This window comes from Eutrema salsugineum, unplaced genomic scaffold, assembly GCF_000478725.1.
Source record: "Eutrema salsugineum unplaced genomic scaffold, Eutsalg1_0 scaffold_5, whole genome shotgun sequence".
NCBI lineage: Eukaryota > Viridiplantae > Streptophyta > Magnoliopsida > Brassicales > Brassicaceae > Eutrema > Eutrema salsugineum.
This window is the reverse complement of record NW_006256612.1, coordinates 2,053,105-2,069,061: the sequence shown is the minus strand read 5'-3', so window position 1 is coordinate 2,069,061 and position 15,957 is coordinate 2,053,105. Positions and strand designations below refer to the sequence as shown.

At 38.9% G+C, this 15,957-nt stretch overlaps 2 protein-coding genes and 1 pseudogene across 3 annotated transcripts; 2 read left to right on the top strand and 1 right to left on the bottom strand.

Moving 5' to 3' along the window:
- The first annotated feature begins 7,180 nt into the window (after window positions 1-7,180).
- Window positions 7,181-7,275, top strand: LOC112084233 (annotated as a pseudogene).
- A 4,768-nt stretch (window positions 7,276-12,043) lies between these two features.
- LOC18991753 lies at window positions 12,044-12,615 on the top strand. The gene has a single exon (XM_006415075.2). The coding sequence runs from the start codon at window positions 12,131-12,133 to the stop codon at window positions 12,383-12,385; it is 255 nt and encodes an 84-aa protein (XP_006415138.1). The 5' UTR covers window positions 12,044-12,130; the 3' UTR covers window positions 12,386-12,615.
- Window positions 12,616-12,683: 68 nt separating this feature from the next.
- Window positions 12,684-15,493, bottom strand: LOC18991752 (beta-1,6-galactosyltransferase GALT31A). 2 transcript variants are annotated; one of them, XM_024152420.1, is made up of 11 exons: window positions 15,170-15,493; window positions 14,600-14,702; window positions 14,472-14,518; window positions 14,165-14,379; window positions 14,011-14,074; window positions 13,857-13,932; window positions 13,658-13,778; window positions 13,489-13,576; window positions 13,294-13,419; window positions 13,094-13,203; window positions 12,684-12,980 (listed from the first exon to the last, which is right to left on the bottom strand). In XM_024152420.1, the coding sequence occupies exons 1-11, from the start codon at window positions 15,274-15,276 to the stop codon at window positions 12,832-12,834; spliced, it is 1,206 nt and encodes a 401-aa protein (XP_024008188.1). In that variant the 5' UTR covers window positions 15,277-15,493; the 3' UTR covers window positions 12,684-12,831. The 2 variants fall into 2 exon arrangements, with proteins under 2 accessions (XP_024008188.1, XP_006415137.1); XM_006415074.2 differs by having other exon boundaries at window positions 13,857-13,929.
- Between the last annotated feature and the right edge of the window lie 464 nt (window positions 15,494-15,957).

The following is a 15,957-nucleotide window of genomic DNA, read 5'->3' as shown; positions in this document are numbered from 1 at the left end:
AAATCTAACAATGGTGAAGACAATAGATATCAAACCTTATTTGCATCTAATCCTTTAACTCATGAAATCCTTTGAACGCTTTAATCTAGCTAAGAGAACTACTCAGACATGGAGAAAACAAACACAACAACAGATGAAAAGAAATTCATGAATTAAAATCGCAGAAGAGATAATAGGGTTCAGAATTCTTCTCAGAATGTAGCAGGAATTCTTCTCCCAATTGCTTACAAGCAGAAATCTCTCAAAACTAATGCGTAAAAACTCTGTAGAAAAAACGTGATAATAAAACACAGGCGGCTCTGGGCTTTTTATTCCATCTCACGCAACTTAAGATTAGGTAAAATCGTTTCCTTATTTTTCTCCAGAGGTTGGAGCAGGTGCTCCATGAAGGGTCCAAACCGGGAGCAGGTGCTCCGCGGATGATTTCTCCAAAAGCGTATGAAATAGCTCCTTATTGCTCAGATTCATCTCCTTTTGCTCTAATGCCTTCTAAACACTCCAATCCTCTGGTAAGCCCTCTAAGTCACCTGAAACTTCCTGAAAAGACTCCAAAAACTCCTAAAACAATTAGTAAACACAGGTTAGAATGAGCCAAAATCTCCACTCATCAACTCCCTCGGACCTGGATCATTGTTTGTCCTCAAACAAACTCAAATTCAGTTCCAAAAGAATGACTGCATAAAGGTGGGAACTCGCAAAACTCAAAAGACCGTAAACCTGACCAAGGCATGTGACAATCTGCTGCAAAAATCAGTCAAAAATCTAACCTCCATGTTCTCCGAAGACGCTGCAGCTTTCCAGATTAGTCCCTCAAATTCATAACATCATCCATGTCCCATCATTGCTGAGTCTCATCGATAAAACTAGTGCCAAGGACCTTCTAGACTCGTTCCCATACTTATACCTTAACAAATTGACCATACTACACAAGAGTATCTTTCCTCTCCCCCGAACTTATTCACTTTTCAAGCTGTTTTATTTTTTTTTCGGCACATATAACAAGGTTCAAAGACGCGAGTATTGATGGTGATTGCCACCGAATCCCCGGTTTGTCCCCTCATTATATATCAAAGGTGTAGACGAATAATAGGGTCACAGGAAATTTTCCTACCCCTCGCTTCCATCCCTTGTGTGATCATTCCACTTTAGAAGTAAAATAATGAGATCCTTGGAAATTTTCCTAACCCTTTACTTCTAGAAAAAAATAATTTCAATCTTTTCTGGCTTTTAATATTTTTTTTTTTTAGAAACAGCCTGAAGCAATGCTTAGAACATGAGAGAGGAATACCAAATCTAATCACACAGGTCTTTATTTTTCAGGTAAGAATGAGGAGTCAAGCCCTATGAGCACTAACCTGATCGATGAGGGAAAATGAAGAGCTGAGAAATTAGCTTAGGTTCAATGGACTAGTCAAGAATTTTGGGCTCCTCTAGTCTACTGCTTTGTCTTTGGATTTTCCATTAGTCGATCTAGATGATTCTGCAACAATAATCACTAAAAGAAGATGGTCAAGATTCACAAATGGTCTGAAATCATCATAGAATTGGTCATTATTCCCACAAGTTTTGACTTGACTCATATAACCAACTGACTCAAAGAAACAAACTAAAAACTGACTCAAAGAAAGTACTAAAAGAAAGAAAGCAAAAGAAAGAAGTACAAGAGACACGACCCTCCCCCGGACTTACTTCACACCGTCCCTGGTGTGAAAATAAGCTAGAGAAGTGCCCAGAAAACTTACCTGGTTCGCACATGTAGAGCACCCTGGCGGAGCAGGTGCTCTAGAACAGAGCTGGGTGCTCCCTCGTCTTTTGTTCGTCTGGAGCAGGTGCTGGAGCAGGTGCTGGAGCAGGTGCTCCGGTTTCCCTTGGGTTGCTCCTTCGTCAATTTTTCGTCTGGAGCACCCTGTGGAGCAGGTGCTCCAACAGAGGTGGGGGTGTTCCTTCGTCATTTTTTACGCTGTGAGCATCCAACCCATCAGATGGAGCGGGTGCTCCAGTTAGTAGCTAAGAATTGAAAGACACAAAGTTAGAGACTCTTACCGGTGGGTGGCCTCCCACCAAGCGCTTGTTTTAAGTCATTAGCTTGACTTGGAAAGCCATTTAGGCTTGAAGAGGATCGCTTAAGGTGACTGATTCACCCTCTGCGATATTTGGACCAGCAAGGTATAGTTTTAATCTCTGTCAATTGACAACAAACTCGCCTCCTTTAGTGTCCAGCAACACTACAGCTCCATATGGTTGAACCTCCTTGATGGTGAATGATCCAGACCATCTCGATCTCAGCTTCCCTGGAAACAATTTTAATATAGAGTTAAAGAACAATACCTGATCGTTTGGTGCAAACCTTCTGTTGAAGATCCTCTTGTCATGGAAAGCTTTTGTCCTCTCTTTGTAAATCTTCGAGTTTTCATAGGCCAGGTGCCTAATTTCTTCCAGCTCATGCAACTGCATCACTCTCCTCTCCTGAGCACTCTTTGCATCGAAATTCAGCAGCTTCACTGCCCAAGCAGCTTTGTACTCAAATTCCACTGGAAGATGACATGCTTTTCCATACACCAAGTGGAATGGTGTAGTCCACAAATGTGTTTTGTAAGCTGTTCTGTATGTCCAAAGATCATCATCAAGCTTCACTGCCCAATCCTTCCTTGTGGTGCTCACAGTCTTCTGCAGAATGTTCTTGATTTCCCTGTTGGAAACCTCAACTTGCCCACTCATCTGAGGATGGTATGGGGTCGCCACCTTATGCCTTACACCATTCTTCTTCAACAAGTTTTCAAAGACTTTGTTGATGAAGTGAGAGCCTCCATCGCTAATCACCACTCACGGCACACCAAACCTGGGAATAATGACAGATTTGAACATCTTTAAAACCACCTTTGCGTCATTTATGGACTAGCCAGAGCTTCCACCCACTTTGACACATAGTCAACTGCCACCAGAATATACTCATTCCCATAAGATGATGGAAAAAGTCCCATGAAGTCTATACCCCACACATCAAAAGTCTCCACTTCCAAGATGAAATTCTGAGGCATCTCGTTTCTCCTGCTTATGGTCCCTTGCCTCTGGCATGTGTCACACCTGGCTATGAATCTCTGTGCATCTCGAAACATAGTAGGCCACCAATACCCAGCCTGTAGAATCTTTGACACTGTTTTAAAAGTGGCAAAGTGACCAGCATAAGGTGAACCATGGCAATGAAACAAGACCCCAGGTATCTCCTCATCAGCTACACATCTCCTGAAAATCCTATCAGAGAAATGCATGTATAAGTAAGGCTCATCCCAAAAAAAGTGCCTCACATCCTTCAGAAACTTCTTCTTCTTGTTTCCCACGAAATCTGCAGGTTCCTGCTCTGCAGCAAGGTAATTTTGCATCTCCTCCAAACCATGGAAACCAGAATGCCGATCTACGTCACTGAGTTGCAAAACTCGTCAGAGCAAGTGCTCAGGCTGAAGCAGGTGCTCGTCGAACCCAGAAACATCTATGGCGTAAACTTGTTCATCATGATGGCTGTCATCTAGTGGAATGTCATCATCAATCTTCTGCCTCGACAAGTGGTCTGCAACACCATTATCAATCCCTTTTTTGTCTTTGATCTCCAAATCAAACTCCTGCAGCAAAAAGATCCATCTAAGGAGCCTTGGCTTGGCATCCTTCTTCGTCAACAAGTATTTCAGCGCTGCATGGTCTGTGTAAACAACAACTTTCAACCCAACAAGGTAAAACCTGAACTTCTCAAAGGCATAAACCACTGCAAGAAGCTCTTTTTCAGTTGTGGCATATCTGCACTGAGCTTCGTCGAGTGTTCGGCTGGCATAATAGATGACATGGAGCCTCTTTTCTTTCCTCTGTCCCAGCACTGCTCCCACTGCATAATCACTAGCATCGGTCATGACCTCAAAAGACAGTTCCCAATCTGGTGGCTGGACAATAGGAGCACTGACCAAAGCTCTTTTTATCGTGTGAAATGCCTCCAAACATGCATCATCAAACTCGAATTTCACATCCTTGCACAGCAGCTGCGTCAGAGGTCTAGCAATCTTTGAGAAGTCTTTGATGAAGCATCTATAAAAACCAGCATGACCCAGAAAACTGCGAACCCCTTTGACTGATGTTGGTGGCTGCAAAATCATCATCACCTCGATCTTTGCCCTGTCTACCTCGATCCCTTTCTCTGAGATTTTGTGTCCCACCACGATCCTATCTCTCACCATGAAATGGCATTTCTCCCAGTTAAGCACCAGATGCTTCTCCTCACACCGCTACAAGACCCTGCACAAATTAGACAAACAGACAGAAAAGGAGCTTCCATAGACAGAAAAATCGTCCATGAAAACTTCCATTATGTCTTCAATCAAGTCAGTAAAAATCGACATCATGCAGCGTTGGAATGTTGCTGGAGCATTACACAAGCCAAATGGCATTCTGCGATACGCAAAAGTGCCATAAGGGCATGTGAATGTTGTCTTCTCCTGGTCGTTTGGGTGGATTGGGTGGATTGGGATCTGAAAGAAACCTGAATAGCCATCTAAAAAGCAGTAGTAAGGGTGGTTAGCCAAACGTTCAAGCATCTGATCGATAAATGGTAAAGGAAAATGATCTTTGCGAGTTGCAGCATTCAATTTCCTGTAATCTATGCACATTCGATGCCAAGTAACAGTTTTAGTTGGTATCAGTTCATTCCTATCGTTTTTTATCACAGTGATGCCACCTTTCTTAGGAACTACATGAACCAGACTAACCCAATTACTATCTGAAATCACATAGATCACACCAGCTTCTAAAAGTTTCATTATCTCTTTCTTAACAACATCTTGTAGATTCGGGTTTAACCTCCTCTGATGTTCTACAGAAGTCATCGATTCATCTTCTAGATGTATTCTATGCATGCAAAGATCTGGAGAAATCCCTGGAATGTCATCTAGTGAATATCCTAGAGCTTTCCTATACTTTCTGTGTTCACAAAGAAGCAAGGCAATCTCTACATTGTTCAATTCAGAGTTTATTATCACAGGGTATGTCGAATTGGGTCCTAGAAACGCGTATCTGAGCCCCACATGAAGGGGTTTGACCTCAAGCTTCGGAGCTCTCAATTCGCTCCAAGGTCCATCAATCAAGCCGTCGGGAGCAGGTGCTCCAGGATTCGGAGCAGGTGCTCCGTCGGCTTTTCCTGCAGGTGAGCTCTCCTCGCCTTCTAAGCTCATGTACGCCACCAGCCTTTGCATCCTCGTGCTTGCATTCAGCATCCTTGCAAACCCATCAGCTTCCTCACTCAAATACCCATGTTCTCCTTCGGCTTTTGTGAGTGCAACTTCCAAAGGATCGATGGCCAAAACCTCTTCAGCAACCTCTTCAGCAATGCCTGAACCATCATCTATGACAGATGTCTGTCCGTCCAGCATTGGTTTCTTGAGGAGTTTATTCATCTCAAATCGCACCACCATATCTCCCAGCTGGAGATCTATCACTCCTCCTTTCACATCTATGATTGCACCAGCTGTGCATAAGAAGGATCGACCCAATATCAAAGGATCCTTGGGTTATTAATCAACCTCCAGAACCACAAAATCTGCTGGAATGAGTGTATCGCCTATCTGAACATGCAGATCCTCAAGTATACCAAGAGGGAATTTGGTTGGCGAACACCAGCGAGATTTTTGTCGGTTTGAATCTGGTGTAACCCAATCGCTTTGCTACAGAATAAGGCATCAGATTCACACTTGAACCCAGATCGCAGAGAGACCTTGCAAACAGCACATTCCCAATTCTGACTGAGAGAACAAACCTTCCTGGATCACTTCTCTTCTTCAGCACTTTGTTCTGAAGCACAGCACTGCACTCCTTCGAGACCATCATGACACTCTCTTCCTCAACAGCTTTCCCAGACACTAACCCCTTCATGTATCTTTTAAGGACTGGTATCATCTGAACAGCATCAGCTAGAGGGAGTTTTACAGTCAAATCTTTCAGCATCTCCCTGCACTTTGCCTCCTCTAAGTCCTTGCGGGACTTCTTTGGTGGAACTGGGTAAGGTACCTTAGGCGTGTAAACTCTTGCAGGAATGTTTGCTGGAGCAGGTGGCTGGAGCAGGTGCTCCGTCGTTGGCTCAGGGTGCTCCATCGTCAAATCTACGTCTGGAGCAGGTGCTCCCGATTTTGGAGCATGTGCTCCGGTTGGGGAAGAATGCTCCATCGTCTTTTTTACGTCATGAGCTGGTTCCTCTCCCTGGAGCAGGTGCTCCACGTCCTTTTTCTTCCACTTTTCTGAGACAGAACTTGTTGGTGCAGCATGCAGAGTCTTCCCACTTCTCAGCTCAATAGCATTCACAAACTCATTCCTCAGGTTTTCACCTTTTCCAGGAAGAGTTCCAGGTGATCTCTTCACAACTTCTGCAGTCTGAGCTACCTGAATATCCAGCTTCTTCACATGAGTCCACACTGCCTCATACTTGCCATTCAAATCATTGTACATGGTGTCCACTTTGGCATTAATCTCCATGGAAGACTTTTGCTGATTAACCAGCAGCTGTTGCATCAAATTTTTCAGCTCATCTTGCGAGTTATTTGAGGAACTCGAAGAAGATTGCAGACTTGTGAAAGGCAACTTCTGCTGATTTCCACCTTGAAACCGTTTCTGATTGGTGATGAATTGCTTTCCTTGGAAATTGCTGGAGAAGTTCTTTTGAAATCCTGACTGATTCTGTACTCCTTGCTGTGGATATACCTGATCCTGAGGGTTCTCAACATTGTTGCTCCTGTAGGACAAATTCGGGTGGTTTCTGAAGTTGTTGAAGCTGCGATTCTGCACATACCCTTGTCCATTCACGAAGTTCACCTCCATCTGATCATCATTCTCTGCATCTACAAACTCTTGAGCAAGAGGTGCATCACCAACCACATCAGCAAAATGCACAGATCTCTGGTTCTCTCTCAACAGCAGATTCACCTTTGCTGTAAGCTCATCGATCTTGCTCAACTCCACACTATGAACTGCTTTGCTAGACCTGTCATACTCTTGGGATTTGTTGCTGGAGCTTGCAGATAAGTTCTCAATCAACTCATAAGCAGCTTCTTTGGACTTAGTCATGAAATCACCATTGCTAGCTGCATTCAAAGCATTTCTGTAATCCCAGTTGACACCATCATAAAAGGTTGACAGAATCTGCTCATCAGAGAACCCATGGTGAGGGCACTCTCTTCGGTACTCCTTGTACCTTTCCCAAGCTTCACCAGGTTGCTGTTTAAATGATGAGATCTTGTTCTTCAGAGCTGCAGTTTTGGCCTTAGTGTAGAAATGGTCCAAAAATGCTGATCTGCACTCTTCCCATGTAGTCAATGACCCAGGTGGTAATGACTTCAGCCAGCGCAAAGCTTTGTCCGCAAGTGAGAATGGAAAAAGCTTGCACTTCAAAAAATCGGTTGGTATTCCATTTGATCCAGTCGTGCTGCAAATCTCCTCAAAATTCTCGATGTGGTCCATCGGAACCTCAGCAGGAAGCCCATGAAAGAGATGTTGCTTCACCAATGAGATCAGCTGAGGTTTGATCTCAAATTCTTGCCTCAGAATGGTTGGAGGAGCAATCGCAGCCCTGTTTTGATAGTAGGCATGCGGACTGTCCTTGTCTCCAATAGCAGGCTGTGGCTGCTCCCTGTCTTGCTGCGCCATTTGCAGCTGCTCCAATTGCTGTCGAAGTTGTTGCAGCTCGACAGCCATGTTGTCATTGTTGCCTTGATCGCCCATGTTGGCTTGAGTAGGCCTTTGACGTCTGTTTTCTCGCTCAACTCTTGCTAGCTCGGTGTTTGACAAAGAAACAAGATCGGTGCAGTTGCTCCTTGTGGATATGTTTGACATACACCTGAAACACACGCAGACAAGAGAACAAGAGAAAAAAAATTAGTAAAGTCTTAGTCTGAATTTCAAACCAAAAATCAAATGTAACGAATTGGTCCCCGTCGCAACGGCGCTAAAATTTGATTCACACTGGATATACTCCTAGTTTCTACTTCAATAGAATAGTGATGTAGTTGTAATATAAAGGATTCGGAATCCAGAGGACCAGTGCTACTCTATGACTTTGTGAGGATTGAATTAAAGCTAAGACAAAGATGATTTTCTGCGAAAACTAAAAAAAGTAAACAGAACGGCAAACAACGATTTAAATTCGAATTAAAACAAGCACTAGACCAAAGCTATTCGCAGGAATTTCAGAGATAAGAACCAGATGACTATTCAGGGCACAAGTGTACGCAAGTCTCGAATTCAAACAGAAAAGCTTATCGATCCACTGTCGTGATCTCGATAACTTTGTCTAACAACCTAAATCCTAAACTGTCGTTTGAACCTAGAAAATTGCAGACAAGCATTAGCTAGCAGGTTTGATCTGTTCACGATTTGCCTTAACTTCAACTGTCGTTGGCTAATGACAAATCGCTCACCAATGTTTATTCTAGCAACCTATTACACTTTTGATGAATAGATTAACCTAAAATCGCAGATTGAGTGATCAATTCAACCTAAGCATTAAATCTAACAATGGTGAAGACAATAGATATCAAACCTTATTTGCATCTAATCCTTTAACTCATGAAATCCTTTGAACGCTTTAATCTAGCTAAGAGAACTACTCAGACATGGAGAAAATAAACACAGCAACAGATGAAAAGAAATTCATGAATTAAAATCGCAGAAGAGATAATAGGGTTCAGAATTCTTCTCTGTAGCAGGAATTCTTCTCCCAATTGCTTACAAGCAGAAATCTCTCAAAACTAATGCGTAAAAAGTCTGTAGAAAAAACGTGATAATAAAACACAGGCGGCTCTGGGCTTTTTATTCCATCTCACGCAACTTAGGATTAGGTAAAATCGTTTCCTTATTTTTCTCCAGAGGTTGGAGCAGGTGCTCCATGAAGGGTCCAAACCGGGAGCAGGTGCTCCGCGGATGATTTCTCCAAAAGCGTATGAAATAGCTCCTTATTGCTCAGATTCATCTCCTTTTGCTCCAATGCCTTCTAAACACTCCAATCCTCTGATAAGCCCTCTAAGTCACCTGAAACTTCCTGAAAAGACTCCAAAAACTCCTAAAACAATTAGTAAACACAGGTTAGAATGAGCCAAATCTCCACTCATCAAAAATTACCTCAAGTACAACTGCATTGATCTCCTCTTGAGTCAAAGTGTTAGAGGTGTCACCTTGAGTCTGCTTTTGAGAAGCAATATCAGCAAGCTTTGCCTTAGACTGTTCGATGATCTTCTTAGCCTTCATATCAGTAATTGTTTTGGTCTTCTTGCTTGTGTGAACATCTTCCATGAACCTAAGCATGTCAGGCTCTTCACCATTTCCTTCCACAGTCTACATAAAGACATTGAGAAGAATCAGAAAAACTTAAAGCAATAAAAAAAACCATGAAAATAAAGGAAATCTGTTCTTACTCACCAATTCATCCCATCTCCTCTGCAAGGTTTTTGCACCATTGTTGTGAATAGTTGGGCCCAGACCATTGCTCTCACTTTTCCTGTTCTTGGAGTTCTTTTTTGAAGTCCCCGCCACTTTGCTTGTGCCCCACATTTTCATGTAACCTCCAAAGAGATTTATCCTTGCCTTCATCCAGTCTGGAGCATCATTTGGTCCTCTCTTCTTCAGTGTCTCTTTCCACTCATGCAAATTTGATCTGAAAGACAATCAGCTTGAATGTCATAAGCTGTTCGGACAGCATCTGTGATGCTTGGATCCCAATTGAACTCTTGCTGAAAAAGCAAACAAGATGATGTTAGATAGTTAGTCTAAAAAAACCAGCATTATACAACTCAAAAACCACATATTTACTAACCGCAAATGCTCTGAACCAAACAACATGTTGCTTTATTTTATTTTTTTTGCTCTGGTTTTTTTGAAAACTGAATTGTTGATGAACTAATAAAAAAATTTTTTTGTAGAGATACATTTTAAAATATTTGAAAGATTTATGCAATTATAAATTTAAAATTTAAAATAACTAGATATCTTTATTTCAAACAGAAAAATCATAATGTTAATTTTTTGATTTTTTTTATTTATTAAATATAAATTTGTAATTAATTTTGTTCAAAAATTATTTTTACATATATAAAAGTGTAGTTTTAAAAAAAACAGTGTATTTTACTAATTTAAAAACCTAAATAGTGTATTATGCTAAATATATTCGTCAGGCCAATAAATTTCGAAGCATGTTTAAATTCAAAAGCATGTTTAATTTTTAATGTTGAGTTTTATTTAAGTCTACTAGAGGCTGATCCGCGTTTTGTGCGGAATTTTATGTTGCGTTTGTCGACATATTTAAGAGAAAACTTGACAATAACAATTTTTGTCACTGGATTTTGCATTTCAATTTCTTTGCAAAGTTTTAATTTTAATATTTATAGTATTTAATGGTTCTATATACAAAATTTAGAAAACAGTCAAATAATATATCAATTAAAACTTTAATTCGAATTTGGTTTGTAGATATTTTTATATTTATGTAAGATTATGATTTCTGAATATACATTTTTTTTATAGTTGCATTAGTGTCAAATCATTTTGCGGGAAAAACTATGTAGTTAATCAATCAATTATTTGAAATATCTCGATTTTCTAACATGTTCTTTAGATATATCTCTTTCTCTACATCCTTTTTTCTCTTCCTCTCTTGCTTATGTTCCCTTTCTCTCATCAATACAACATATTGGAACACATACAACATATTTGACCGGTTTAAATTTCTATCTTTCTCAAGTTTTTCTTTTTTCTATATAGCCATTTTCAATGTCATGTTCAACCTAATATTCAACCTAATATTTACTGTTTAACCTTATAATGTGAGAATGAATATTATGTGAAGCAATTGTTGCTTCACATAATATTCATTCTCACATTATAAGATTAGAGTTGTCATTCAAGCTTCTTGAAATTTCCGTTAACATATATTTAATTTTATCATTTAATATTCTATTTTTTCTTAAAATTTATGTTTTTGTTATATTTTTGTGTTTTCAAATTGTTTTAAAACGAATTTAGATATTCGAGGATATTATAAAATTTGGATCTGAGAATTTATTTCTTGGATTTGGTAAACCTTGATCCAAATCCGGCTATTTTCAATTTTTTTTATTTAGTATCCATATCTATCTAGTTATATACAATAAAATAGATCATTTTTAAATAATAATGAAGAAATGCATCAACATATAAGCTATTATTTCTGAAGAGATGTCATTCAAGTTTCTGAAATAAAATAAATTGTATAAAAAATTTAAAATGAACAAATGTGTTGATGATGATGTGTTACAATTTTAGAATTTGAGATGATGATGTAGCATTATGAGAAGAGAACATATTCTCTTATATATATATATATATATATATATATAGATATGTTGGTATACCTTGTCTTTTGAGGCTCCAAGTAAACTTTCTTATTTTTTCTTCAAATGAAATATATGACCTAATTTTTCTTTTGCTTATGTCTGCCGAACAAGTGACCTAACTTTTACCCAAAAAAATGACGCAATAAACACCAAAACAAACCAAACAGTTGTTCTGAAGGGAACCAAAAGAAAGAACCATGAATAAAAAAAATGATTGTTTAACTCCAATCAATACATACTCGAACGATAATTATATAAAATATTTGTTTTTGTTAAAGGTATTATCTATCATGATAAAATCATACAAGACATAAATACATAATTAATCACATACAACACAAACCTGTTCCATTCCTCTTCTATAATAAGGTTTCAAGGGTTACCATTAATTAATTGTATGATAAATTAGGTTCATCAACAAAGTCCTACCTAAAAAATTCTAAAGGTCGTCTCTTGTTAAATTTTCCAAGTCTCACGCAAAACCAATTGAGAAAATAGTTTAACGCGATATTTAAAAAAAAAACAAAGAATAAATGGAAAATTTCAATTTTGGACTAATTCGGATCCTACTCGGATTCTTCGCTTTCCTTATCCAACACGGCCAAGTTTCGTCGCGTCTTTATAAACTCAGAATATAAAAAACAAAACAAAAGAAACCTTTTTTCTTCTTCATAAAAAACCCAACAAAGATCTTCTTCCAAGTTCTCGAATTTCAATCTCTCTCTCTCTCAACTCTCGTGATAATGAATTCAATGTTCAGTGCCTTCGACGCCATGTGTGCAGAGATTATGGGAATAAAAGTCACGGCTGATTCCTCCTTGTCTTATGTCTGCAACCGCTCTGAACGCAAGAATTCTGCTTCTTCCGGCGGCGGCGGCGGTCAAACCGCGTCTTCCCTCAAGAAAGATGAAAAAGCTGCAAATTCGGCGACGAAGCAACCACGGTTTGCTTTAGAACTCGACGGAATTCATTGCTTCGAGACCATTGTTCGTTCTTGATTCAACCAAGAAAACAAGATTTTGCAGAGTCTTTTTTTCTTTTTTTCCTTTTTTTTTGTTCGATTCCTTTAATGTGAATACAAATTTTGGGAAAATTCAGTTCTTGGTGACTGGTTCATCTGTGTTGCGGTTTATGGCTAATTGCTCGTGTTTTCTTTTCTAATTCTTAAATATGTAAATATTAAAAAAGAGTTTTTTGCTTCTTTTCTGATTCTCTATAAGCAAATATCGATTCCTCGTATCATCTAAAAAACGAAAGAACCAAACTTTGAAAGAATCTTTCATTAACAGTTTATGATTTAGGAGGCAAAAATTGGGGCTTTAGACGATCCCTCTAATGGTATACATGAACGTCACATCATAATCATAACCATAACTTATACTAATCATCCATCAAGAAGGAACCTGAAACTATACATTACTTGGTCAAAGAGCTTTTTATAGCTTTAGAAACTGGTGTGCCAGATTGCTCCTTCGTCTTCTCCGCATCGTTGATGTATTTCAAGCATTCTTTCCACAGATTTGCAGAGTCCGCTGCAGCTCCAGTCGAAAGATGCTGCGCAAGGGTTCCCTGCTTGACCCTTCCACTCACAATCTGCTCTCTCACACACACACACACACAGAAGTTGTCGTTTCAATTCTTGAATCTGAATTGGTTATTTGATGTGTTGTGTGCAATGGGGAAATAGCCAGGTTTTATGTTCTTACCCAAGGGTGTTCCACAGCAGAGGCTTCTATCATCGATATGTTCAACATCGAGACCAATAAACCAAGATCCTAACGAGACATCTTCATTGGCATATTTGTGAAGTAGTTGCCTGAAAAGATAAGTGAGATTGTGTGAGTTGGGATTTGAGAATAGGAGATGATGGATGTATTGTAAAGAAACCAGAGGCGAGAGAACTCACCGGTTTACTGAGATATAAGTTGCTAAATCTTTGGAGATGGCATAGATTTGTCCAGTAGCGTGTCTGAAGTACTTGTTTCCGTCTTCACCAAACTTCCAATATTCTGGCTCATGGTATTTGACTCCTCTGCAACACAAAACACGTCAAAGATCTGTGTAAAAGAACATGAGCTTGTGACAAGACTTTGTTGCTTACTTTTGAGCAAGGACAGGTCCAGACTTCATGCAACCAATGTACACCCGCGGTTTTGATCTGTGGCGAGCCAATGTAGAACCAAGCATTCCTGGATTATAACTAAAGTTTGATTAAACTTTTCTTGGATAGAGATGCTTTTGAAAGACATGAATGCTTCATGTAAACTGACCGAGATTTACGTGAACATCATCATCCACTTTAATGTAGAAGTCTGCATCCCATTTTGCAACAGCAGATGAGAAGTATATTTGGGTTTTAGATGACAATTCATGATAGCCTTCTATGTGATTCTGCAACATTTAACTTTGGATCATCAAACAGAGAAGAAAATATAGGAATATAAGCACATTAGGGAGAGCGAATTTTACCAGGCGAAAAAAGTCCTTGTGTTGTTCTTCTTCAGCTTCAATGGTGTGATCCAAGACTCCTCCAGAAAGAGAACTACTAGAAAGGATTTGATAAATCAAATAACAGTCAATTTAACTCAATGTTTGAAACTAAAGACAGGTTCAAGTTCTCTACCTGTGACCAATGACAAATCGCATTATGATTCCTTTCTCTGTCTCTAGCCTTTTCAACTCATCCCCTGCAAAAGAATGAACAAAGCAACAATCTTTAAACACTTTTGTTACATCTGGCTATGGTGAAAGAAGAGCTAGGTTTGTTCTTGAGGAACCTTTAGGAAGCCAGGTTCCTCTTATCGAGTCTCTTCGTTTTCTGCTACTGAAAGCAGTCATGATTCCCATCACAAAGAACATCCGAGGCCGTTGATTCGATTGGTCTGCGTCTATGGATTTTGAAACAGCTGGAGATCCATCTCTACCGTCAGATCTTGCTGCTCGAGCTGTGGCTAGTTCTACTTCAAGCGATGAAATTGTCTTGTCTAATGTCCTGTAAACGAATGGATAATCAATTAATGTTACTGCATAAAGCCATCTCTAAGATTATAACATGTTTCAGTAAGAACAAAAAAGGCACTTTACTTGATAACATCATGAGTATGCGAAACTCGAGATAGAATGTCTCCTTCCTGGACAGAAGATTCATTCATGTCAAGAATAGATTAAGTGGAGAAATTTTGGTACAAAAGGTTGTCTCATTTGTTACTTGCCTTGCTCTCGCAATCAACAAGAGGATGAAGTGAACTAGCTTGATCATTCTGCTCAAATGAAGCTCTCTCATTGCCATCTATGGTCTCAGAAGTTGCTAATATCCTAAAGAAAGAAAAGGTGTAAGATTATAAGCTAACACAGCAACTGTAACCATCACTAATTCGATCGCTAAAGCTAATTAACATTTGAGCTTGATTTATCTTCTGAGATTGCCTAATTCTGACAAAGGATCAAGCTTCTAGGCACAGAAACATTTAAAGGTCACTTTGAGAACCAAAGCTAGTCAAAAGCAGAACCCAAACCAGAAAAACATAGAGTAACCAACTTTATTCAAAATTCTGCATCAGAATGTTCCAGATTCACCAATGTGGAGACCGGACATACAATAAAAGAGAAAATTTTGAAATTTGTTGCTACATCTAAACGAAATCTCCTAAATTTTATCAACAGGAACAGATGAACTAAAAAAGATTCTGGTTCTCATGGAAACAAGACAAGATTCCGAGCATTATTTAGCATTGATGAATCGAAAAGATGGAGAGAGAGAAAGAGAGAGAGAATCAAAGAACCTGTTAACGACAAGAACACCAAGAACGAAGCTAGAAATGCAGAGAAGAAAAACCCATCTCGCTGAAACACCAGAAGTTGCAGATTTCTGATGTCTTCCCACTCCCATTTTTATTTTATTTTATACAAAAAAAAAACGTTTCTTTCAAAAACTCTCAAGAGAAGAGAGAAAGCTTCTTCCTTTCTTTTTAAGGTTGTCGAGAGAAAACAACAGCTTAACTCAACGACATCATCGTCTTCTCTCGGAAGAGGAAAAAGGAAAAGAAAAGAAAACCCAATAATGTCTGTAATTGATTCCTACTTTTCTTTTCCTTTTTTATCATTTTCACCACTCCCTATTTTGCAGTAGACTAAATTTCATTTTACAGAAACAAGAAAAGGAAAATCTTTCTTTTCCGTTATATCTTTTTCACTAAAATTTAGTATCCTTTTTTTTCAAATCTGTGCTTTTGAATCAAAACTCATTATTTGGTGGCGAAATGAGTCGCGTGCGTCTCAGATTCACTGTTCTGTCACAAGACAGAATGCTAACTTCCAAATTTGCCCCTTAATTCTCCAACACCAATTGTTTTATTTGTGATTTCTAGATTCTCTTCAACGGTTATGTTGCAACTTGTAACTTATCTTCACGAAATTACTTTGAGTGAATTTATTCTATATCAATGGTTAATTAAAAAATTATATATATAGTATTCATAAATTAATAATTAGGTAAATAAGAAAGAAATTTTTTTGTTTTATCCATTACTATCCTTTTAACTTTACTTATTTAAATAAATTGTCATTAGTC

What these genes read in the sequence shown, in the direction of transcription:
- LOC18991753 (XM_006415075.2), top strand. Translation starts at nt 12,131, where the DNA reads ATGAATTCAATGTTCAGTGCCTTCGACGCCATGTGTGCAGAGATTATG.
- LOC18991752 (XM_024152420.1), bottom strand. Translation starts at nt 15,276, where the DNA reads ATGGGAGTGGGAAGACATCAGAAATCTGCAACTTCTGGTGTTTCAGCG. An exon ending in ACTTATATCTCAGTAAACCG is followed by an intron (nt 13,204 to 13,293) that starts GTGAGTTCTCTC and finishes TTATCTTTTCAG; the next exon opens with GCAACTACTTCACAAATATG. An exon ending in CTGCTGTGGAACACCCTTGG is followed by an intron (nt 12,981 to 13,093) that starts GTAAGAACATAA and finishes GTGAGAGAGCAG; the next exon opens with ATTGTGAGTGGAAGGGTCAA.